Genomic DNA, 27,385 nt, shown 5'->3' on the forward strand with positions numbered 1-27,385 from the left:
GGAAGGACAAATAAGCTGTTCGAGGATACAAACAGAATGATCAATAGAGAGGTGCAGAGAAGAAAGTCAGAGTCTGTGGACTAGGAAGTGAAAAAGGATCTGAGGAAGCAGGAGGACGGGGAATAACACAAAGACAGAACTCATCTTGCTGAATATATTGCGACACCTTAAAATAGCATATTAGCTCATTGTAATTTATTTTAATTTATTGGGTGCCTTTGCATTAATTTCCATGAAGATGAAGTTATAGTATAAATTAAAAGAACAGGTCAACATTCTGGGTCAATGAGAGAATTATATGAGGAGATACTACTCTTGTACACCAAATGTGAAGCTACAGTCAGCAGCCATTAGCTCAAAGCTCAGCATAGAGAGCAGGAAACAGCTAGCCTGGTTGTGGCCATGAGGTATAATATACTTCTCTCACCTGCACCGTTAAAGCTTATGTTATGTTATATGTTTATCAGGAAGGGCGCAATCATGTGACCAATGCACCGACGGTAGTACAAAAAGAAGTAGTCTGCATCAGGCAGCAGGTTGGGGGAGTGGATGGGTCGCAAAACAAGACTTTCCCGTCCGTCCTTTCCCCCAGGAGACCTGTGTTCAATACCATGTAAAACCAAGTGAACTTTAAATTGATTAAAGGTATGTTGTCATTATTTTTATTTTCCTAAACCTAATCAAAGCAACTCAATTTGCTTAAACCTAACCTATGTAACTTTGAATTAAGAAAGTAACATTATTCATGGGATGTTAATTTGTTGATATCATACAAACCGTTGTATGAGGATACATTAACCTTAGTGTAAAAATAACAAGTTCTGGTTTTATGTGGGTTATGTGCGGGACTATTTCTTGGACAGGTGCAGTGACTTCCTGGTTGCCTGGTGATGTCATTTTTTTGTACAGATTAAACAAAGATATTGTAACATGTGAATTAGTGACGGTTACGTGCTCGAAGGCAGATTGTATTACGTTCTGACAGAGCCAGGTTTAGTCTCACATAGCCAGACCTATCTCATGCTGTGCCAGCACTGGAGAAAGGTCTGGCTGAACACATCATAATTCCACACTAAAGCAGGATTTATACTTCGCGTCAGATTGACGCTGTACCTATGGTTTAGGCTCTGCGTCAACATAGAGCCTATGCTGTAGCCTGACGTGCACCTCCCCAGAGACGTCTACAGGTTGCAATGATGCAGACCTATCTATTTTTGTAAGCTGAAACCNTTCCACACTAAAGCAGGATTTATACTTCGCGTCAGATCGACGCTGTACCTATGGTTTAGGCTCTGCGTCAACATAGAGCCTATGCTGTAGCCTGATGTGCACCTCCCCAGTCTACAGGTTGCAATGATGCAGACCTATCTATTTTTGTAAGCTGAAACCATTTCCCTCAGTGAAAACAAAGCTTTTATTTACTGTAATTTCACAGATAAGAAACAATGAATTGTGAAGAAACAAAATAGCATTTTAAGTCTTGCGTGTGATTTATCCTGCTTGCATATGGGTAGAGGAAATCTCCACTAATCCCTAGGCTAATTTATACAATGTAAAATGCTATAGGCTTGTGCTAATAACGTTAGCATGTTATATTTGTTTGGAGAGCGTGTTTAGTATGAGACAGTTGTTTNAGTTAGGCTATTTGTTGAGGGTAATTCTTTTGAAACTTGGAACTCTCAAATATTTTGATGTTAAATCAAATAAGACCTAAACAGTTAAAATCACGTGACTTGGCCTTACTGTGCCAGCCATTTGGGTGCTGACTACAACATATCACTGCGTATCTATTACCGTCCCCCTTTTTCTCTCTTTCCTTTCTGTCCTCCACCTCTCATTAGACTTCCGCTCCGTATACAGCCTCCACTTTGCTTCTGCACCCCCTCCCCTCCACCTCCATCTTCCCCCTCCTCCCCTGTACGTAATGAATGAGGGAGCTCCTCCCGCTGGACAGAAGTAGGTCTCGGAAGGAGTGGGGGAGGTAGTAAAGGGTGAACGGGGACGATAGAGAACTGGCCAGAGGAGATACAGTCTGATGGATGGCCGGAGAGTGGCGGAAGAAAAGCAAGGGAGGAAGACGAGAGAAGGAGGGATGATGGGGAGCTATCATTCTATTTCCCTTCTGTCTGGCTTCTTGATGATGAAGGCCATTACTCACGCAAAGAGTACCCCACTCCCCCGCGCACTGTCTGCTTTTTCTTTTTGTCGTTCTTTGTCTGTCTTTGTTCACCCTCTCTATCTGTCTGTCATCTGTCTTTTTTTTTCCTGTGGAGTTTTTTTATGGCATACACTGTGCAGTTAAATAAACGTCAACAAATGTGAGTCATAAAATATTCAACAATTAATCATTACGACTTATATGCAAAGATTTGTATCTGTTTTCCAGATTTGTTACAGCTACTAAATGATGCCGCAGTCGATCTAAAGTCATTTATTTTATTTCTTCTAAGATGATGCAATGCCATGTAGCATAGTCGCTTTTAAAGATAAGTTATTTCAGATTGTTGGGTCATCTTTTCGGCAGCACATATACACTATTTATTGAAATTTATTTTCTCACAGGTCCCTGGATTATTATGAATCTGCCTGCTGAATTTTTAACAGCACTATCTGTAATAGTGTTGATTTACTGTATGATTTAATGTTAGGGGTTGTGGAGCCAGCAGGGAAATCTGCTCTCCTTTCCAGTCCTTAGTGCAATATACATTGGCAGCATCACGTAAGCAGCACCTGCTTGACACCCATGGCACACACAGAACACACTATACAGACAACAGAAGTGGTCCCAGTAGCAGTAACCTCTATAAACAGACATCTGCATATGTATGCAGAATCTGTAGGCAGCGATACAAGATTTTGATATTGCAAGAGTTCTGGTTTCCTTTTGTAGGACTGCCAATCACATTTGAGCGGGCTTCAGTTGCCTGTAGGTAAACAGTCCGTGTAAAGACCAGAAAAAGGCAGAGGGCATTGGCTGAAACGCAATCTCTGAACCCACTGGCTATCATCTGACGATGATTTCACTTAATATTGGCTTTTTTTTTTTTCAAATTTATCGGCATTCATATACAAATACCTTTTTTCGAGATTCACCAAAATGTTGGGTGGTCAATCAAACTGTACATGAGCTGCACATAGCAGAGGAAGTTTTAGTCCAGATATTAGCTGGCTACATCAGATCACCGGAAATATTGGCCATTGCCCCCAGAGCCTTTATCAACATCAGATGGTAGCTGATGGGTTCCGAGATTGCACAAGTAGTGCCTATGGTATAACTGCTGTCTTCTGGAGAGTTGAAGTGCATCAGTGTTAAGAAAAAGGATTGATTCGTGCCAGCTCTGGATGATGCACATCAAGACACCACTGGTGTGTGCCCTGTTACCCAATATATCTCCTGTTGACAAATGAGTTTCCAATCACATGATTTTTACACACCTTTACCTTTCTTTTGTCGTGCAACACAGTGCTCATCAAGTCCATGTCAAACACATTTGGTCCCTGCTTCAGACATGGCCTATCGTGTTCTATCGTGTTTTGAATTTTGTATATTTTCTTCTTAAACTTCACAATTAAAAAGAGAGGCAAAAACTAAAATACTCCTGCCTGTATCACCAATATTACCCTGATCCATTCGAAACCCCCTGGGGAACAACATTTCGTAAAATATGCTTATGCCTGTATGATAAGTGGCTAGCTCTGTAGTGTAAGTTACTGCTGGTGGTATTTACCGTCAGCCTACAGACACACAGATGAGGCACTGAGAAAACAAAACCAACAGCAGTGCCAAACCAAGCAGCAACCTCCAAGGCTGAAAGATGAAGCCAATGCAGAAGTGCCAAAAACTGCACTTCATCAAATGGCCACTTGAGACTGGCTCCAAAACAGAATAAATCCTTATGTTTAAAATTCTAACTGTAAACATGTTTACAGCCTCGGACAGAATACGGTTTCGGTCTCTATAGCTAATTTCAACTTCTTAACAACTGTACAGGGGGTGAATTTTTTTTATAACTTACCCATTTACATTAGATTAGGTCCAAAATTACACATATTTAAGGCAGAGGCATCTTGAGTGACAGGCTGTCTGTGGGGTGTCACTACAGTCTATAAGCCCTTTTTCACGCCTGTTCAAGGCAGGAATATCATGCCGTTATGCCACTTTGTCGTGCTGCGTATAAGGTATGATTGTAGAATGGATTGTAGAGTGGTCAGCGCGGAAATAGTGTCTGTATAAACAGGACAGCCGCAGGATGGGTGTGATGTTATGATGATCTGCTATGTGTGTGACCCACCACACGAAATTTAAAGTGTAGCTGTTAGCAGTTAGCTGCTAACTCAGGGAATAAGAACAGCAGCCGTAAATGTCCGCATATTGGCAAAAAAAAATAGATTTGAGAGGTCCTTACCCTCAGAACAGAGGACAAGGTCAGTCGCCATATAACAGGGATGGTAAATGATTGTTATTACTATGTTTTGCCATCGTTTTTGTTGATCATGCGCAGCCAAAGCATATTCAAAAATACTGTAAACTCTGAACAAAAGTTAACTCACCATCACTCTGCAAAGACTCTCTGCCCTTGAGGTCATCTGATTATGACCTTTCTGTTTGGTCCTGAGAGCGCAAACAGCAGGTCTTGTTGCCTTTGACTTGATCTCATCAAAAATCTATTTGTCTTGTTGAATTTATCATACTTAATGATTGTCCAGGCATTTGCAGCCCCCACTCAGTCCAATATTTACTCAACTATGTCAACATGAGGTTTGTAGAAACGCTCGGGACTAAATCAGCAGGCTTGCAGCTGACGTTATGGCCACCCAAACATGAGGGAGAATTTTTACCCCCACTCAATTGAGTGTCCACACTCAATCATCCACACGAGAGAGCATCTCCACACCTCTCCCAACCCAATCTCAATTAATGATGGGGGGCCGAGCAGTAAATTTGGGTTATTAAAATGGCCTCAGCGCTCCATTGAGTCGGGTTAGAAGTATGTGTGTAATTAGGAAACGAGCAAACACACTGGAGCGGAGAAATGGAGTTGTTTTCAATTAAGGCCTACAAAGCAGAACGCTCTTAGCTGGTGGACCAGCCAGAACTTGATAGGGCTGATTGGTGCTTAAATTGACAGGAGGAGATCTCATTATAGCAGTAGGCAAAGATGTAAATAGTTATGGACCTGTGTCTATCACATATTGAGATGTGAAGGTGCTCTGGGAGCTGGTCTTTGTGTCATTAACAAGAAAAGTGGCTGGGACATTGGATATTAAGCTACAAGAGTGTGTGCAAGTTGCATTTGTGTGTATGACATTTCAGCATACATAATCCCATTAAATGCAGTCAGTTATGGAGTGGAACGTTTGGCAGCAGTTCTGTGTTTTTCTGTTGAAAATCAGCCAAAGCCTTTGTTGTGGAGTTGGCACAGTCAGAGCATGAATGAATGGATTAGATATGAGACTAAGTCACACAAGAGAGAGAGAGCTGAGGGGACAAGAAGTGGCTGTGTTTCCTGCCCATATGAACTGGTTGTGACTTTATTAATGTCCATATTAATTCCCTGCATAGAGAAAAGCCTGACATCTTTGGGGTCAGTGGAAGGTGTTTGAAGAGAGAGGAAAATTGAGTATGAGTGGAATAAAGACAGATAAATATGACAGAATCACACTAATGCAGCGCTGGCTGCATAATGAAGGTACTGCTGTCATAAAAAATTACCTCCGAAAGAAGACCACAGCAGCCACAACTCTACGCAGCCCATCCTGGTAGAAATAATATATGGAATGTAATTACTGTATCAAGATATGTTGTTGGCAGAGTGGTAAAGTGTGTCACATTGTACAGAACTGGAATAATGTAATATGCGAGAAAATATGGTGATAGCAGCCTTACATTTGTCTCTCTAAATTAGGGTTGTAAGGCACAAAACTGAGTGCTCCTATTAATCAAAAGAACAGCATCTGTTTGCCCTTCTATGCCTACAAGCTCTCAGACCTTATGTTGCTGGCAATTTGGGTTACATTTGAGCTAATTATGTGAATTTCAGAATGTGAAGGGCAGACGATAACCATTTTTTTTTAAAAAAATCAAAGAGATGGTTTTTAAGTGGGGTTGCACGAGGAGCTTATTACCTACAGTAGCTGGCAGGTGGCACGCCTCCAGTTTAGAGAAGCAGAGAGGAGTAGCGACCTAGAAGCTGAACCATGTACTGCTGTGGCAGCAGCAAAACGTATTTTATTCACCTAAAAAAGTCCCACCTAAAACATTAATAACAGTTTTGGTGTATGCTTGCTAAACACGGAAGCTGCTGGTCTACCGCTGCCTCAATCAGTTAGTTCACTGTGTTATTGTGTGACTTTGGTGAATCTGAACTAACCTTTTAAACACCATAGTCCCACACTAAAACAAACTAACTAACATCGATGTGTTCAGTAATGTTAAATCACTGTTTTCCTCAAAGGAGTCTGGCAGTGAAGAAGAGCGATATAGTGACTTCAGGTCCCCATCGGAAAATGGCTCTGAAAGGTACCAAGGTAAAGCAGTAAAAAAAATCTAAATATGTTAATTCATTTCCGTAATCAGTTATCCTGTTAGGGGTGGCAGGGGGGCTGACATTGGGCGAGAGGAGGGGTACACCTTGGACAGATCACCAGACTATCACAGGGCTGACTCATAGAGACAGACAACCATTCACACTCACATTCACACTTAGGGCCGATTTAGAGTCACCAATTAACCTGCATGTCTTTGGACTGTGGGAGGAAGCTGGAGACACGGGGCGAACATGCATACTTCGCACAGAAGGGCTCCCTACAGAGCACTCCATACTGGGTTTGAACCAGGAACCTCTTTGCTGTGAGGCAACAATGCAAACCACTGCACCACTGTGCTGTCTTAAAAAAGTTTTTTAAGGGGCAGCCCCATCCAACAACATTCATACCTAAATGAAATAATAGGTTGATTTCCACTGGCTACTTAAACGACATATATGACCGTCCCCAAAATGACTTATACTACTGGGTTATATTAACGGTTGCAGTTTGAAACACATCCTTAATGTTATGGTGGTTGCATTTACGCTATAAAGCTCAGTAGTTAGGTCTGGGAAACAAAACTAGGTGGTTAGGTTTAGAGAGAATATTATGGTTTGGTAGCCTTGTGATAGTCTGGCGAACAGTCCAGGGTGTACCCCGCCTCTCGCCTAATGTCAGCTGGGATAGGCTCTACTCCCGACCAATGACTCCCAACAGGATAAGCGGTAACAGAAGGCTTTGAAGAAATTATTGTCATTAACGTAATGTGATGCATGGCACATGAAAGATGTCATGTGGGTAGAGCAGGCATCCCATGCACAAAGGGAATGTCCTTACTGCAACATCCGTGGATTAGATTCCAGCCTGCGGTACTTTGCTGCATGCCATCCCCTCTTCTTTCTCTCGCCCTTTCACACTTAATTCTGTCCAATCAATTAAAAGGAAAAAAAAGCCCAAGAAAATAATCTTTACATATACGTCATGTCATGTACGTCACACCATGTATGTCACATCATGTACAACTCATCACATACATCACCATTGTAGTGTGCTACACATACTAGCATACTACGCTATGATGTTATTCTGGCCACGAACTCCAGTCTCCTGGGTGAAAGTCCTGTGCTTGTTTGATTCATCCAGCATCTTTCCCACTCACCCTTTAGGGGCTTCTTCCATCTTTATACAACATCACACGGATTTTGTCGCTTTTTATGCTACATCAACTCACTTCCTCCTCTGGTTCCGTAATAATTACGACAGACTCTAGAGGGCGCTGCCTTACAATAAACATAAGTGTTGGTTGTAATAAGCTGCTTGCAAAGTCGACCTATGTGGCAGCCTGCGTCCACAGCAATACATTGCTTAGCTTACATGGTGGTACTCCCGCCTGCATCTCCGAACTGGGGGTGTGCCAGCCAACATGTACTGCAGGTAATACACTGAGTATGGATAAGTACCCTGACCTCACACAGCCCCACTTCAAAGGATCCAAACTATCCCCGTAAGTGGTTAAAGTTAACGTGTACATTTTTGGCTTTTATCTGCTAGAAATGAGAGATATTACTGCAGGCTACACAATACTGTATAAACCCTTAATAAGCTGCTTTCCATTACAGTACTTTATTTGCACTATGCACATTTTTGTGTGGGCGTGTGTGTGTGTGTGTGTGTATGTGTGATTTACTACACCACCAGAAGGGCTTTTGTTGCAAACTGTATAAGAACACATCATCCCAGCTAATTTCACGTTAATGAGAAAATCCAGCACGTTGCATATTTAAGTAAGCTCGAGCAATTACAAGGTGATTATCTAAAAAAAGGCAATAAAAAAGTAATGTTCCAACTTGCATCATGTTGTACCTCAGGAAATTAAAACACAAATATGCACATACACTCACACTCAGTGGCTCTGTTTTGCAGGTCCTCTACCTACAGTACAAACACACACACACACACACATTACAGTCCAGTCCTTAATATAAAGTTTCTTGCTTCTTGTGTGTTTCAGCTGCGTCCAGGTGAAGCCTTCACTGTGTATCACACCAGTCCTACTCTGTCCAGTCTGTCCAAACCCGTGGTGCTGTGGACTCAGCAGGATGTCTGCAAGTGGCTTAAGAAACACTGTCCTCACAACTACCTGACCTATGTAGAGGCCTTCTCCCATCATGCTATCACAGGTACTGTACACAACACATGAACACATGTGTTACTGAAACCATTTGTGTCTGTGATTCTTCTGTTGTATTTAGTGCAGTGCCCGTTCAAAATTACCTGTTGCTTGGCTTGAGGCATTGCAGCATGCAGCTTTCTTGAGAACCACTCAACCAAACTTCACACTCAATACTGAGCTTCCTTGGGTCCTGAGAAATACGCCTGCCATGACGTAGTTGCACCCCTAGTATTGCTAAAGTATATGCGTCATTTGCTAACAGCTAGAAATATGGGGCCAGACTATTTCCCAGAGCAAAAGCATTAATTTCAAACTACTAATAACTAGGGGAGACGGGGGATGGTTGTAACATTTTGACATTTCTGTCTTAATATTGGAGCTGTTTTAAACCAGTGCGTTCAAAATGTGACACTAGTTGTGTCATGTGTCTGCAATTAAATGGTGTGGCTGTTTTTCTGTGGCACAAACAGGAAATGCATGGTTTAGTCTCAAACCCAAGGAGGAACATGTTACAATTCACCTAATAGTCCAGATTAATCATAGCCTGGGGTGAAATGTAACATTATGAAATAAGGATTACGACAAAAATTTGAGACATTGACCGCTTTTATTCAACACTTAAATGACTTTATAACATAATTGGTGTGCGTGTTTGCTTATAAGTCTTTCTATGTGTGTTTGTTCTACAGGTGTGTGTATGTGTGTGTGTGTGTGTGTGTGTGTGTGTGTATGCATTTGTGTGACCCAAGTTGCCTCTATTCAAATTTTGCTTTCAGTAGGTACATACTTTCTTACATGTTCTTACAACTAACCCAGACTCTTGGAGCTTCGAACTAGCTTACCTTACACCTATGTCCAGTAGATCGCAAGAGCTCGCACTTGACACTGCACTCCTTTGGGTCCTCACATATATACACTCGCCAAGTGGGGGGTGAATTGGATGAAGGGTTGTCGAAGAAATCGAAGGACAGACATACAGACAGACAGAGACTCCTTCCATTCTAGTTTAATGAGAGCTAATTTTCATGTTTTACTTTTAACAGTGCAGAAATGGAGTGATCTTGTAGACACTGTTGCTTGTGTGATGTCCTCAGACCTTGTCCATTGACCTCTGCTCCTTTTAATAAGCACAGCAGCGATCCTTCTGTAGACGAACACATTGCAAATCAAATGCCATAAAAGGCTTACCAAATGTCACACAAGTTTTATTTTTAGGCTCGTGGTTCCACAGCTTAGCTTTTTCAACTGGAAACAGGTTTACACCCAAATCTCTCGAAAGGAGATTTAAAAGGCATTCATGTGAGGTAACGAAAGGAGTGCAGCCTATTTTTGGAGAAGAAAGGGAAAGCTGCAGAAAAAAAATGGTGGGTTATCGTGTTTCAAGTTCAAACAACACCCCCACCCACACATACACACACTTTTATTTGTTAGCAAGCCCACACAAATGCATGCATGTGCAAACACACACAAACCCAAAAGACACACTTGAGCAGGTGCATACAAACGTGTACACAAGCACACATTAATTCGCACACACTGACAGACCAGACGGTAGAGCAGTTTCTTTTTTAGTGTCTCGCAGAGAACAGATTGCTGTTCTGCGCCGTAGGGTCAGCCACCACTCGCTTACATTTGCATGCACACACAGAAACACAGTGGCGCACACAGACACATACACACACACACACACTGGCTTCGGGGTTAACAATGCTGCCACCGTCATAGTTACAGCAGCTCTGATCTGATCGTTTTTATTTATGTATTCTCAAACCAAGAGATGAAGAGAGAGAGAGGCTTGGCTCCAATTATCCTTATGTATTCACTTGCTGATGTCCAGCTGGGTTTCATTTTTCCTGGGTTATTAGCTCCTGTGTTTTCTTATGCAAATGTTTGGTGAATATGTCTTTTTGTTGTTGATGCATATGGTTGGCATCAAAGAATCACATCAATAAAAGCTCTACATGCAAACTCTCTTACACAGAAGGATGTCGGATCTCACCAACAGCCAAGAAATGGATTCTGTGTCTGTATCATCTTAGTTCAGTGACCCAAAAGTAATTGTCTCTCTCTCTCCGTCTCTCAGTGAGGGTGCCATTACAGTGGAACAAGCTGCCTGAGGAGATCACTCTAGCTTCTTCAGTGTCCCTTGCTTTCACATTTAATATGTGTGTGTGTAAAGATTCATGCCACCATCTTTAGTTGACTGTTTTTAAGTCTTTATTTGTTGTTGGTAGTAGCAGATAAAATGGAGATAATTCAGCCGGGTGTTGTCAAGAGCAGGAAATAGGCTGTCAGACTATGTGTGCGATGTGATTATAAGTCTGTTCCAGCACACGGTGATGTATATGTGGAGCTCGTGATGAAGTGAGTTCCTTATATCACACCTGTGATTGCCTCTCCTGGCTGACAAGTGAGTTTGATGAGGGAGACTCAGAACACGCCGCTTGCTCACCCACTTGCAAAATGTTTGAATAAATGCAAGTTTGAAGTTGGTTCAGAGTTGTTTTAGTGTGTGACAAAGCCGTTTTTCAATGTTTAGTTAATTTGTAGCCTGCTTTATTTAAATATTCTACGGAATTAAGTTCAAAACAAGGTCCTTTAATTTCAGGCCAGGTTCGGTACACAGATACCAGTCACTCAAGCAAAGGTATCCAAACACAACAGGCAAAGACAAAATCCAGAAATCCAAAAAGTGGGTCAATATCACAAGGAAAACAAACTAACAAAGAAACAGCTGGACCGCTGACTCAAAGTACAAGACAAACTGGCACAGACAAAGGGAAACACAGAGACTAAATAGGGGAGACAACGAGACACAGGTGTGACACGTTAGGACAGGTGCAGGAAATCAAACAGGAGCAGGAAGTGAAGAGACCTGAAACAAGACAAGACGTGAGTTTCAAAATAAAACAGGAAACACAAGACAAGAAACATGAGAATGTGACACCGTCTGGATGTGCGTGGGTGGAAATCACGTAGGCATCTTCCGTTTTTTCATTTGTAGCCTCCTTAATCTAAATATTCTAGTTTGTGTAACTTACTACTACCACTACTACTACTTCTCACTACGTTTATTTGAAAGCTGCAAGTACTAGTTATTTTGCGGATTAAGGTTTTGCATGTTAAATAAATGATGATTGTTATTTAAGGTACTACCTAAATGTAAGTGTAGGTGTCGTCATTTGACTCCCATCCTCTGCAGGAGGAGATAAAAGCTCTGGAGAACTCCTTCAGCGATAGACTAATTCACCCAAAGTGTGTGAAGGAACGCTATCGCAGGTCCTTCCTGCCTGCTGCTGTCAGGCTACATAACCAGCACTGCTCACAGTAAACTGCACCATGGACACTTTATTGACACTATGGACACTTTATGGACACCACAGCAGTCTGCTGTTTTTGCACATACAATCACTTGCACCTTATCCACTGGTCATTTTTCATTCACTGCTGCTCATTATTATCCACTTCCTATTATTTTTATTATTATTATTATTGTTATTGTTATTTATCGCTGTCTCTTGTATTTTTGTACTTATTTGCATGCCTAGTTATTTAAGTTTTTTAAGTTTAAATTTGAAATCTTTAATCTGACTCTTTTCTCCTTGACTGCTGTAACACTGGAATTTCTCAATTATGGGATCAATAAAGGTGTATCTTATCTTATCTTGTACCTGAAAAGTAAAATGTTTTTAATGCAGGACTGTTACCGTAAAACTTCAATTAGTAGCCCAGGCTATTATTTGCTAAAATCACAGAACTCAACAGATGTATATTTGGGACAGGCCTCTATATGGGACAGGCCTTTAATTCCTTTCACACAAAGCTTTTGCTCAGCAAAGATGAGGAAATACGGTCAAATTGTTTATATAAACCAGTATGAATATTACCTGTAGAAAAATTAGGCTTCAAATAACATATCAAATATGAGTCATTCATGTCATCTAGCCCCGACAGACGGCCCATCAGAGAGAGTTACAACAATCGTTTCACACTACCCGTGGGTGAGTAGGCACCCAACATACCAACACAACACACCACTTTATCCTGTGAAAACAATACTCGCTTGGATTAATTTTAGGAAAAACACTTGTGATTCTTTTGATCGGTGAACCCTTATGGACCAAAGGAATTTGAATAACTCATAGGGTTATCAAGGAATGGAAGAATATTCTGACTGTTTTACAGCTTCAGAGGAAGGGAGTCACTTGCGGTCTTCTTTGGTGCTCATGGTTATATTTGTATGCACGATCAAAGCAGCTAACTAACATTAGCTTGAGTGGGTAGCTAACGACCTGGTTTTATACATCCAAAAACTTCTATAAAAATGAACAGCTTGGCAACCAGACCAGGCATCTAATTGAAACAGCCGTTTATTTGTCAAAATGTGTAGCCACATCGGGCTAGTAAAAGGGACTGGGTGTTTAATTGAAGTTTTACAGTATTTGTAAAGGTGTGTTTTCACATTGTGGTGTTATTACTTTTACTTAAAGTGACCTAACTTTCACTAAACAGTGGCCGCTTTGGCCAAAAGTGGCAATCGCAGGATAATGTTAAACGCTTAAATGTGGTGGAACAGTAGCACAAGTTAAAAGGATTCATAGCTACGGTAAATGATGTTACACAGCACTAATATCATTACACGGCAACTAAAAGTTTGCTAACATTAGCCACCATTAGCTACATGTCCTATCAGACCAAGTAAGGTTGTAGCAGCAAAACCTGATTGTACAGAACAGAGCAAAATTGTGTTTAATTGCTTATGAGATAAATTTTTCATTCGTTAAAGCAACCCAGTTGCCCCCAAAAAATGTTGGCACTGTATGTTTTTTGGAAATCATGGACAAGTTACACTTGCATGTTATTACATAGTGGATATACTACAGCTCAACATTTCAACAGCACTGTGGTTAATGTTTGGTGGTTAGATTTAGGCACAAAAACCACCTAATTATGGTTCGGAAAAGATCATGCTTTAGCTTAAAAATATCTGGCTTTGGGGGAACGATCACTGCTGGAAATCAGTGATGTCTCACCAAAAATCAACTGTTTTTCTTGCCACTATCCCTGCTGGAAAAGCAGTGACGAGTCATTACAAAACACCCATGTTTGGTGCCTAAAAAGCTGCTAGAAAAGCATTGACAGGTCACTACAAAACACCCATGTTTGGCACCTAAAAAGCCGCTAGAAAAGCATTGACAGGTCACTACAAAACACCCATGTTTGGCACCTAAAAAGCCGCTAGAAAAGCATTAATGGGTCACTATAAAACACCCATGTTTGGCGCCTAAAAAGCCACTAGAAAAACATTGACAGGTCACTACAAAACACCCATGTTTGGCGCCTAAAAAGCCACTAGAAAAGCATTGACAGGTCACTACAAAACACCCATGTTTGGTGCCTGAAAAGCCATTAGAAAAGCATTGACAGGTCACTACAAAACACCCATGTTTGGCACCTAAAAATCCACTAGAAAAGCATTGACGGGTCACTATAAAACACTAATGTTTGGCGCCTAAAAAGCCATTAGAAAAGCATTGACAGGTCACTACAAAACACCCATGTTTGGTGCCTGAAAAGCAGCTAGAAAAGCACTGACAGGTCACTACAAAACACCCATGTTTGGCACCTAAAAAGCCGCTAGGAAACCATTGACAGGTCACTATAAAACACTCATGTTTGGCGCCTAAAAAGCCATTAGAAAAGCATTGACAGGTCACAACATAACACCCATGTTTGGTGCCTGAAAAGCAGCTAGAAAAGCATTGACAGGTCACTACAAAATACCCATGTCTGGCGCCTAAAAAGCCATTAGAAAAGCATTGACAGGTCACTACATAACACCCATGTTTGGTGCCTGAAAAGCAGCTAGAAAAGCATTGACAGGTCACTACAAAACACCCATTTTTGGTGCCTAAAAAGCCTCTAGGAAAGCATTGACAGGTCACTACAAAATACCCATGTCTGGCGCCTAAAAAGCCATTAGAAAAGCATTGACAGGTCACTACATAACACCCATGTTTGGTGCCTAAAAAGCCGCTAGGAAAGCATTGACAGGTCACTACATAACACCCATGTCTGGCGCCTAAAAAGCCGTTAGAAAAGCATTGACAGGTCACTACAAAACACCCATGTTTGGTGCCTATAAGCTGCTGGAAAAACAGCAATGACTTGCTCAATCACAACTATTTTGTCATTTGTAGCTCTCGAATAGTGGTGTGCAGCCTTGCAGCCATCTCACCTACGTGACACACCATCCAGCATTCTCTCCACCTCCAGATGACAAAGTCAGATGATACACTATGTCACTTTACAAACATTGATATGATCCATACGCAACATGCAAATATTCATGGGATGCAGAAATGTGTAATGACAACATTTCCTTCTGGCAACTGAGCTGGTTAAGAAATGGATGCCCAATTTCTTCATTCAGATGTTACATAGCGTCACTTAAAGTATAAATGATCTTAATACTGGACCTCCACCACTTCTGTAGACTTTGCTGTAGCAGTACCAGCAACTGCAGCAGAGAAGCACTGCGTCTCATTACTCTCAATATCGGAAGACTGTAAAAGTTTAATGCCTGGTAGTGAAACCGGTGGCATGGTGCATATGTGACTTGGTGACAGAGGCTCTGTTTCCCCCGTATCAATAATGTGATCTGTAACTAAACAGGTTCTCAGAATCATGACACCTGATCGCACTGTGCTTTCACACCAGGTGTTTTTATTTTATGCATGCTTTTTGTTGTCAACATTCTGTCTGTCTGTGCAGTGATAAGAAATTGTCAACGTGCCATAGGTCAGCAGGTTCCAAGACTTGTCAGACAGTCAATAAACTGTCACCTGCTGTCCTCAGCTAATGTACAGATACTTTCTCATGGCAGCAAGCTGTATAGATTTTATAGATTACAGACTGAGATCTGATCAGTGAGATAGAGCACCTCCAGATGTGGTCTGGCAGAGCAGATTGCGTTCCAGCTGCTGCTGCTGCATGAATTTACACCTCGCAGTAATATTCTGTTTTCCTTATCAGTGTTATATATGCGGATTTAGGACGCAGTGTTATACCATATGTTAATTGCAGATGAGGCAGATAGGATGGAGACATAGAAAGAACATATAGTACTAGAAAAATAAATGTGACCATGAGCTACACACTTACCTCAGTACTCCTGTATATACGCGATGAAAGACATGAAATACAGTATAGGCCTTTAGGGACTTCATGGACTGAATTGCTTTGCTATCAAAGGTTTAATCTAAAGGTTGTTCTTTTATAAGGAAGTCTTTACCTTCCTCCCTCTCGGATTGCTTTTCAGACGGTTTTAAGTGTCATTATTGTCCTATAGCTGAGGCAGAGCTGCCTCCCACTTGCCCACAGACGTCGTTAATAAGCAATTTATTTTGTAGCCAAATTGAGAGAAGCGATCTCTATTGAAACAGCTTTTGTTTTTGTGTCTCTTTTCTCCCTTTGACAGCACTACTTTCCCTATCTGCAGGCAATTATTAGGAGCTGTATTAAGTCTGTCTGAGGGGAATTGATTTGAGCTCTATTCATCTGCTTTGTCTCATTTGTACACACACGTGCACATGCACACACACACACACACACACAGACCAAGGGCAGTGTTTTCTTTTTTCTAGGGCATACTGGTACTGCTGTTGGCAAGCACACACTAGAGGGCTGTTTGGGAGATGGGTTGAAGAGGTTGATGAGTGTGTACGCGCAGATAGAAGTGTGTGAAAATATAACTGAAACTGTGCACAAAATAAATAGAAAATTATTGTTGCTGTATCCCCAAAATAGTTGTGCTCAGACAAAATGGGTTGCTCCACTCTCTGTGCTGGAAACAGAGAGCACCTGGACTCTGAGGAGAAGTAAATAATCTGCCTTTAAACCACATGTGCACACACACACACACAAATATACACACACATACACATATCCATTAAACCATTACAAAAGCTAACTGGTTTGTCATGGTTTTGTCTCCCAGGGAGTGGAGACTTGCACACAGTGGAGGTAGCTATTGTCTGTATTGTTCCAGCCCATCTGGTTGTAAGTAAAGGACTGCCTGACAGTTCTGTCCTAATTTGGCTTGCCTAGCTCCAGTGAGAGCTATATATCATATCTCAAAGAGTTGGGATGTGGAGAAAAAAAAAAATCATAATTACTTCTGCTTCCTGATATAATGTTCAGTAGTCTGTCTGCTGCCTACAAAGAATCCATCTTAACAAAGATTTCCTCACAAAAAAAGTTTCCTCGTTCCCTGTAGATAGAGAAAACCGGACAAGTACAAACAAGCGCTGTCACGATAACCAACACTCGACTCCAACTTCAGTACCACTCTTGAGAGACTGAATTCAATACAGAACTTTCTAAATGTTCGATACTTTCATCAAATGTATTTTTCGAGCTGAAATCCTGTTTCAATTTGCCTCCAGAGGGCACATGCAGCAATATGCACAGTGGAGCACCGGTTACATAAAAGACGAAAATGGATATTGGAATAGACAGAGCTGTAGTTTGACTTGTGAGAGTGTACCGGTCAGCAGATGAGTCAACTGAGTCGTGCGTTTGAAAACATGGGAAGACTCTCCAGAACTCTAGCCACATAAACTGAGTTCCAGTAGTGGAATATGAAGCTGTTAAGGGGACAGTATGCATCAACACAAGTGCCTGTCAGATGGTGGAACAGCTTCAAATGTCCCCAACCCCTATAACTTTATGTTATACCATGGTCTGAGTGAGTGCTCGATTCAGACTCGCTGCAGGGTGGCCATTTATTCCTCATATAGGATACCTACAAAGTTGTTACAGTGGAGCTGTCTGTTTACCATTTGGAATTAATGCACTGGCTACAGTGAATAGTTGTCTGTCTCTACAGCCCTTTTTAAATAGGAATTGTGCAAATTTGCAGGAAAGCCCAGTCAGTCTTCTTTCAGCATTGGCAGTATAAAAACAAAATCGGGGAGTGCAGCGAAATGCCACCTGCCTACTTTTGTTCATTCAGAATGTGCCTTTTTCGGGGCAATGGGGGGCGTGAGCAAGTAACAAAACGTGTAGCTCAGCGTGTGACGTAAACAGCCTTGCTCTGAGGGAAGCCGTGGCTGGTCAGTCCTTCAGCGATTCTCTCGTAAGTCAGCCCGTTCTTCAACGTCCCCGTCATCTGACGGTTAATGGCCTCTTCGTTTGCGAAGGCAAGGAGGGCGTGTAATTCCTTGTCTCCCCAGTTGCTCATCTTTACAGTGTCTTTCAGGTTAGTCTCTTACACAGACGCCGATGATGTCAGCACGCTGGCTGACTCTGTCATCTGTGGACATTCCCATAGGAAAGTTGTAATAGAACTAGCGCTGGCTCCCAGCGGCAGTGATGTGATTGGATCCAAAACCGTGTACTTTCATACTTCCTGGACCAATGGCTGATTAGCTTTGCCTTACACCTGCCTACACGCAAATTGCTGTTCCCTGAATTGTTGTCCATAGTACAACAGAAAATATCCAGTGCTTATTTTTCGATGACAGGAACGACTCCGAACAAACCCGACAAATATCCACACGTTTCTTCGGTGTAGTAGCCTGAGCCATGACTGACTACATTATGAATCTACGTCACAGTACTACGCACCGGTAACCTGCTCTCTGAGTTTCTGGTACGTCTCTTTTACATGTAACACACGTGCCGTACCTATGGCAACGCCGTCACTTGGTCTGGATATCCCCCTCCCCAGACTCTCATTCCGAAGTAAGGGCGGCTGGTCACACGAGACTACTTTCAGGTTTGCGTTTCCCTTTTGCTTCTAGCTGCTCATTCCTGCTATCAGCTGTTTCCTGTTTATCCACCGCCAGTGGGTCGCACGTGCAGCGTCATCAACAGCTCCTCCCACAAGTCATCAACAGCCCCTCCCATGGCGGAAGGGCACCTCGTTCTTTTTAAACCAAAAAGGGTTCCGCCAATATGTCTACCCTACGAGGCGGAAAATTGGGCACCTCGGATCAACTCGCCAATCCGGCTCTGTGTGTCTCAGCATTCGCAGCTTGCCGGCAAAACGGCACCAACATTCACTGAAAATCTGGCAGTGTAAAAGGGGCTTATGTGTCAGCCCTGTGATAGTCTGGCGACCTGTCAAGGGTGTACCCCGCCTCTCGCCCAATGTCAGCTGGGATAGGCTCCAGCCCCCCCGCAACCCCCAACAGGATAAGCGGTTACGGAAATGAATGAATGAATGAATATTAACTTAATAGTAGTTAATAGTAACTTTCACACTGACTTCCTGCAGTGGTTGGCCAGGTGTGTAGAGGTGATAAAGTTGGCAAGCTCTGAACTTCTTACTGTAGCTCTCTTTTTTCGTTCTGAACACAACTACATATTTCTGTCACTGCTCTGACTGCAACACTATGAACGCCTTCCAAGAAGAGACTGTCTGAAAATGTGCGCTGTTATCCCCTTAAACGATTACCACGTCTTGCTTCTCTCCAGCAAGCTCTTTTGAGCTTGGCAGCCATAAACACTTTTGCCTTTGGATGTGGTCGGACGACGCGCCGTACAGACTAGTCATTTTAGACCATAACCCAGGCCCTTAGGCTGACATGGACAATGGACGAACCCCAAATCTTTATTCCTTTCAAGTGGATTGTGGTATTGCAGTAGTATATGTTTTAGGCGACATGGGCAAACAGCTGGTGCAGTACTATTACTTTACAACTTGCCGATGTCACTGAGGTCAACATATTGTGACTACTTTGGCTTGGGGCACGTTACATGAGTTTTTAGAGATGGTTTTAGAAGTACTTTGCTCCGGCCATGAGTCCACTGAGGATCACAACAGACCTACCTCAGTCCATCACTCTATTACACACATAAATCTGTTCTCCACCCTCCAGCCTGGTTTTATGAAATATGACTACTGACTCTGTTAAGGATATTTATATTTCATGGGCTCAGACGGGGGACAAAGGGCGTAGGACTCCATTCTCCTTTCATTTACTGTTCCCTTGTCTTCTTCTCTTTTGTTCCGTTCTCTTTTCTCTTCTTGTCTCTCGCGCTCTGACAGACATGCTCATTAGCCGCTGTAGATAAATAAAGGGACAACAAACGTGGTTCAATGATTGTGTCCTGCGTGCAGATGTGTGTGTGTGAGAGAGAGAGATTGAGAAAGACAGTGTTTACTATGTGTATGAAATATGTACAGAGGTACTGTACAGAAATAGAGAGACAGACAAAGATACAGAGGATGTACTGAAGTCCACAGGAAGGAAATAGCAATGAATGGAATGATACGAGGAGTGAGCTGCATGAGTAATGAGTCTAATTATGATTTGGGCATCGTACAGAGCTGCAGCAGGTATGATGGATCCCTCTTCTGTCTGCACCGGTGAAGGACACAGCTCCCCAACCCCTAGTAACCTGTGTGCGCGCGTCTGTGTGTGTGTGTAAGTGTGTATTACCACACATGAATATCCAAGTTTCTCATATTGCCTTTGTGTTTGTGCGAGTGCAGCTTGGTTGTAAAAGCTGTTTACTGTGGGTAATGGTATGTTAAATGTGTGAGTCCCCAGGGTTAACTTCAAAACTCTGTATTAAATTCCAGCCAGCCTCCTTATGCCAGGCTCTTTACTATACTAAAGAGTCCTTCTACCCAGGAAACAAACACACTTACCCATGGAAATTAGATACTGAAGCTGCAACATAAATACACATGCAATAGATAGGCCCTCAAGTGCGTACATTCAAAGTCTCATATCCCTGTGAACTGCATGTGATAGTAGTATGGGAGGAAACCATATGCACATAGGAGTAATGTTTAAACCCCTTAAAAAAGAGCTATGTTTTGAACGTGGAGACTTTTTTGGGGTGTGGACATACCCTTTACACACCGAATCTGTATTAAGAGTGAATGTCTGTTGAATGGGAATTATTTTCCGATAACACCAGGGAGTTTAAAGGAACAGTTCATCCAAATATTACCTGTAGTGCTATTTTGTTTTGGTGTAAGTTGCACAGATGTCTGCCTTCTCTTGGATATAATAGAACTAGATGGCACTCGGCTTGTGGTGCTCAAAGTGCCAAAAATTACATTTAAAAAACTCAACAGCAGTGTCTCTTTCCAGAAGTCATGACCTAGCTACTCAAGATAATCCACAGACCTTGTTGTGAGCAGTTTCATGTAGGAACTATTTATTTTTTTAACAAACTACACCCGCCAACTGTATCACCACGCAGAAGAAAGTTTGCACCTAATGCTAGCTCACCTAGCACCACTGAGCTAGCCAATGTCAAAGCTCAGCCGAGGAGGACTCCATTAACATTTACATCTGTTGCTGTCACAAGCACAAGCTTCTTGTCCATGAGTAGATGCACACTTCCTTCTGCATGGTGATACACTTCCTGCATTAAACTGCTCACAACAAGGTCTGTGGATTATCTTGAGTAAACGGGTCATGATTTCTGGAAAGAGACATTGATGTTTAGTTTTTCGAATGTATTTTTTGGCGCTTTGAGCACCGCAAGCTGAGTGCCATCTAGTTCCATTATATTGGAGAGAAGGAAGACATCTCTACGACCGATATCTCCAACACTTAGCATCTCACACCAAAACAATCTGGAGTGATAAACACTACAGGTAAGAGGAAAAATATGTATTTTTGATTTCGGGGTGAACTGTCCCTTTAATCTATCTAGAATACAACTTTATTTGTAAAGGTACATGTAATGCTGCACTGTCTGGAGCAAAATGAAGGTTTGCCCACTGCTACTTTGTGCTTTCATAGTGAGCTTTTCATAGAAATCATTAACGCTTTAGGAAATGATCTCACCATCTGTTTGACTGAAATGACAAATATACACAGGCTTAATGAAATTACTCAGCACTTATGGTTATAATAATTGTGTGGAAAGATGTTGATTCAAATACCCTTCCTCCTGACAGGACGGGCGTTGCTGCGTTTGAATGGGGAGAAGCTAGAGAGGATGGGAATCATCCAGGAGACACTGAGACAGGAGGTCCTCCAACAAGTCCTCCAGCTGCAGGTCAGAGAAGAGGTCCGCAACCTGCAGCTCCTTAGTAGAAGTAAGTAACAAGACGGGGTGTGTGAGAAACTGTGTTTCTGTGTACCTCTGTGAGTATTTTTTTTGTGAGAGGCAAAGATAAAAGAAACTGACAAATAAGTGGAGAGCAGTAGGGTTTGGCCAAATTGGAAGGAGGCAGTCTGAGACCACGCAGGCCTGCTGTGACATACGTGGAGTTGGACATCGAAGCGCCAATTGTTTGTGGCTGTGTGTGGTTTTATTGATGGGAGCTGTTGATTTGCTGCCCTGCCTCTGAATGATGGCTGCGGTAAACACTTTTATTATCCAGCCATCAATAAACTGGCTCAGTCAATCACTGCTGACCTGGATTCAGCACTTGACGTGGTTTGCTTCTTGCATGCCTGTCTTGGCTGTTGTCATGCTTGTTGTGGGTGGTTGCTTTTTGTGTTCACTGATGGCTACGAGTCATCAAAGTGAAATGTCCACACAATTACCTGTCTCTACAACTGCATTTGAAATACTCCCTGGAGGTTGCTTAAATCTTCCAGTTTTGCAACAGAATGTTCCCTGCAGGTATGTGAATAGATAATACAGGTGTCTATCGATCAGAAGAAAAGCCACATAAATCCGAGTGCATATATATATTTTACTCTTCAGTGGTATTTCGCTCTAGTAGACATATTTAATGTTTTGATGGATGAGAAACACCTTAATTTTTCATGTCTCATGAGTTTGTATTCAGTGCCAAATGCACTGAGCACCTTGCAGCTATTTCACTCAGGTTTTCCTTTGGGCACCGTAATCTTTAAGATCATGACCTATATTCAGCAGCAGCGTCCTTGCTGAGCTCATGTCTCGAATGACAAAGGATATGCAAAAATTAAGGGCAATTGCAACAAGCTTGTTGCTTTACTTGCTTCAGTAATTCAGCAAAACATGTCTGGAGGTTTTGACTGTCCTTTGTCTTGTTCGTGGAGCACAAAAGAGAGCAGGACCTTTTCTGCAGAAATAAGAAATAAAACTAACTGCGTAATCGTTTGTCTAAATGGTCCAATCTCCCTTGACATAAGCGTGTCTGACCGAAATAGAGAATTGTTAGTTCAGGCAGAGCAATGAAGCTGTTTATGCCATCAAGTGATCGTTCTGAACTGATGCTGCAAGGGCTCTTACAATCATCGGTTACATTCAGACGAGTAAATGAAGTGGTCTCTGCAATCTGTCAAGCTTACACTCACTTTCTGATCATTCATGCTGCTCATGCTGTTGCTGTTTTTTTTTTTCACTACAGTCTGCTTTGAGGTAGTAGCTTGACAGAAATGATATAAATAACTCTGCGTTTGATGCCCATTTTAATCTATCCATGACCCACCTTTGGGACCTGAGAGTGTTTTTGTAGACACAACATCGACTACATGAAGCCAGAGATTTTGTAAGAGCACTAGATCCCGACAGCAATATGAAAAGTGTGTGTGGTGTGAGGGAGGGAAACAGGAGGAGATGATGATGGTATATGGTGCTGCAACCATATATATATATATATATATATATATATGTGTGTGTGTGTATGTAAAACATTAAAACCACTGACAGGTGAAGTGAATAACATTGATCATCTTGTAACAATGCAGTTCTGCCAGGTAACCTTTTATCAAAGCATTCATACTTGACACGCTCTACCTCCCTAAAACACTGTTGCAGACCAAGTACCCCCCCTCGTGGGTACTCCCTTATGGCAGTGGCCCCCCAGCAGGACAATGCACCATGCCACACTGCAAAAACTGCTCAGGAATTGCTCAGGGAACGTGAACTAGAGCTCAAGGCCTTGACCTGGCCTCCGAAGTCCCCATATCCCAATTGGATCAAGCATCTGTGGGACATGCTAGTACCCTACCTCACAACCCACAGGACTTAAAGGATCCTCTGCCAGCACGTTGGTGCCACACTCCTCAGAGGTCCTATGCCTCAACAGGTCAAAGCTAAGTGCAATCCAGTGAGGCTCCACTGTGGGTCGGGGGTACCTCTAGGGTACCAGCATGTCCCACAAATCCTTGATCAGATTGGGATCTGGGGAATTTAGATGCCAGGTCAATGCCTTACGCTCTTTGTCACCTCCTTGGACCATCCCTTAGCAGCTTTTGCAGTGTGGCACGGTGCATTGTCCTGCTGGGGGGGCCACTGTCATGAGAGAGTGCCGTTGCCATCGGGGGGGGGGGGGAATACTTGGTCTGCAGTGGTGTTTAGGTGGGTGGAGCATGTCAAGTGGCATCCACATGAATGCCAGAACCAAAGGTTTCCCAGCAGAACAATGCACTGTAACAAGATGATTAATGTTATTCACTTCACCTCTCAGTGGTTTTGATGTTTTGGCTGATCGGTATATACATATATATGTATGTACAGACTAAGCCAGTCGAATAAATGTGCTCCTGGTCATGAGTTGACATTTAAAACTGTAATCAATTCATCGACATAGCACAGCACAAAATAAACAAAGCATTTTCAAAGAGAAATTAGGGATTCTTGAATTAACAAAAGAAAGTAATCAGAACAAGTTGGATCTCCAATTGCAATCAAAGAACAAGAGGAGCACTCAGAGAGGAAGACCAGCCTATGTATGCAAGACTAAATTCAGCTGCTATCCAATTATATTGAACATTAACAAAGACATTCAGTCCCACTCTAAATACTTCCATACCCTAAACATAAAGAGGAGCTATAGGCACCACACCAAACAACCCTTTCTTTGAGCTGGTGATGAAACTAAAGATCATCATTACAAGGCAACAAGTAAACTAAATATCTCTGCTCGGACTGACTTTTTAGATTGTCCTTCAGCATATTGGCTTTGAAGTTTCACAAGAGAGTGGCAGGAAACATAACGAGGAAGAAGTAGGGATTTTATGAGACAAAGCCTCGAACTAGTTTCATGTGCCTTAAACCAGTGGATCACCAGAATACCCAAAGTCGCTCAGTTTCGTGTGCTCATTTATTTTTTCCTCTTTGATCATTTTAGCTCTTCCTCTCAGACACTTAGGAGTAATTGGGTTTTTTTATGACATCCATGCCAATCAAGCATGTTGAACTGAATCAAACTGAATTAAATTGAGAGATGGAAAGCAATTCACAGGTAAGGGGAAATAATTAAATTGCTGTTGGACACTTCTATTAATAGAGCAATGCAAATGTAATTTGCCACTTCAGCAGGCTCTGACGCTAAGCTATAAGGGCAAGCTAATTTGGTGGCCTTATAAAACACCTGAGGTTCACAGGGTTGGAGGGTATTCAGAGGTGATAAAAGTAGGACGGGGCGGGAAGCAGCTGAAGGGGTGATAATGGGGGTTGGTTTAGTGCTGAGTGTGATGAGGTGGTGATAAGGTGGTAGAAGAGGCCAGAGGCGATAAAGGTCTGAGTGTGGACTGCACATTAAAAAAAACAGTTTACCATAAAATGACCTGTCCTGACATCATGACATCATCTGTAGTATGACAGTTCCCGCAACCAGCAGGCTAACCCATGTCTCAGCATCTCAGCCTATACTTTCAAACCACTTCATTGAGATCTATCCAAAAATAATATTAAGACTTCAAATTTCTCCAAACAACAGCATCCCAAAGCAATGTAGCTCTATGGTTGCGGTCATACTGGATGGATTGACATGAAGTTTGGTACAGGCACCCATGTTTCCCACAGGATTAACTGTAGTAACTTTATGAATGTTAGTGACGGCACCATCATCAGGTCAAAGTATCCAACACATTCTCACTCTGACCTCAACATACGTCCACATACGACGCGCAAGGTACCCTGGTAGGATTGGTTGTTGACGTTCTGGGACACTGTGTCAACTTCTCTTCTATCAAGATACACTTCCATTTTCACAAGAAATTTAACATTTACATACAGGCTCTTTCAAAATAAATGTGCTACATCAGTACAGCACTGCAAATTGATGTTTTTTTTCCATCAACAGCAAACACACATGGTTGGGTTTAGGCATCAAAAGGATGTGGTTAGGTTTAGGAAAAAAAAGAACAGGGTTTGGCTTTAGAATCTTATGAGATGCGAACACCGCTCTTTCGGGTTAAAGTCGGCATTTGTTGGACTCATACGACAACCCCTCCCACCTCTCTATTCAGACTTTGTTGCTCTTACGTCACCTGACTTCCTCTTTTGCTCCTGTTCTAATTACAATAGGCACTAGAGGTCACTGCTTCACAATAACACAAATATGGGTTGTAATAAGATGCTCATGAAAATGACCTATGTGGTTGTATTTTGGAGGAGTCTTGTGAAGAAGCATTGGTGATGGTGAGGTGGAAGTATGAGGGCTGGATGTTAGAACGAAGGGTCAGACTTGTTGCAGAGTTGCACCTGCAGGTTGTTGTGGTTCACACTGTAATCCCTACAACCTAACACACACTTTCAGCTATTCTCCCTGAACAATTCTCCTGATACATTTACAGTTCTAGTGTGATTTAGCAGCGCCTCGTGTCATACCGCCCGTCAGGTCTGATTCATCTGCAATGGATTTACCAAAGATTAAATATTGATCTCACAATAACTGTTGAAAAGAGGATGAAAATATAAATAAGCTTGAATTTGATGTGAGTCCCATTCACGTCTGAGCTGAGACATGATAGCACGATTTACCACGACCCCTACAAGACTCTCACATTATTCACATCAGCAGCTTTGTAAAATGCACTCTTCAGTGATTTCTTAAACCCCTACAAGCCATAAGTGCTCTCTCTGTGTCTCTCCAGCTCCTTTTGAAAATAAAATATGTGATTCGAAATTAAAAGGACAAATGATAGAAAAGAGCGCAGAAGCACCTGAGGGATTAGATTTGAATATGGAGAGGGAAGAAAAGGAAAATCTGCAAGCGGTAAAAAAAAAGAGAGCACACAGAGCTGCGATTGGAGGTGAGATGTTTAACAGATAGAGAAAAATACAGAGGGTGAGATCAACAGATCACAGAAATACAGATATGAGACGGGTAAAGAGGTTAATGAGGGAACATGCATAGTGAAAGAAAGCCTGCTCTGATAGTACTTTCATTCCCTGGCTGTGGGACCCTGTACTCTCAGCTCCACGCTAATCTGTCTGAGGCAGGCTCACTCGCTCAAAGCACTGTAATATCATTTCACACTTAACATGAAATCACATTACTTCTGTTGCAAATTATTGTTGAAAATGCTGTTCTCCACACAATTACCAGAGGAAAACATGAAAGTATGAATTCAAAAAATTGCATGTGTGTGTGACGGAGAGAGATTGGTATTTTTTGTCTCATGGAGTCCATAGAAAATGTGGAAAAGCGTATTTGTAGATGATGTTTTACTGACGTTTTGATTTGAAAATGGAAAGATGTCTGGAGAAGCATTTGACAGCAAAGTTTAAGTTTGTATTAAAGGGGCGCCACATTTTATACGAGGGTGACCTTGCTCATCATGGCGAGGACTGTCAACCTGTCCAAAAAACTGCACAATGACGTATATGACAATGTCCTCAAGGTAGTCTTGAGTAAGGCTTGAGGCTTTGCAAATGTATGAAAGCCATTTTCTGCCACTATGATAAAAAAAAGATCCAGCATGCCATTATAATGAAAAACGTTTTCAAAATAATGATTAAGAATCTCAAAATAACGAGAAA

The 27,385-nt window shown here is 42.1% G+C and overlaps 1 protein-coding gene across 1 annotated transcript in view; it reads left to right on the forward strand.

Moving 5' to 3' along the window:
* samd10b (sterile alpha motif domain containing 10b) overlaps positions 1-27,385 on the forward strand; it is a 71,868-nt gene that overhangs the window by 38,874 nt on the left and 5,609 nt on the right. Inside the window, exons 3-4 of the mRNA XM_050066128.1 lie at positions 8,540-8,708; positions 21,633-21,773. Coding sequence (XP_049922085.1) covers positions 8,540-8,708; positions 21,633-21,773 — 310 coding nt within the window. The remainder of the gene's footprint in view (positions 1-8,539; positions 8,709-21,632; positions 21,774-27,385) is intronic.

This window comes from Epinephelus moara, chromosome 16 (assembly GCF_006386435.1).
Source record: "Epinephelus moara isolate mb chromosome 16, YSFRI_EMoa_1.0, whole genome shotgun sequence".
Lineage (NCBI taxonomy): Eukaryota > Metazoa > Chordata > Actinopteri > Perciformes > Serranidae > Epinephelus > Epinephelus moara.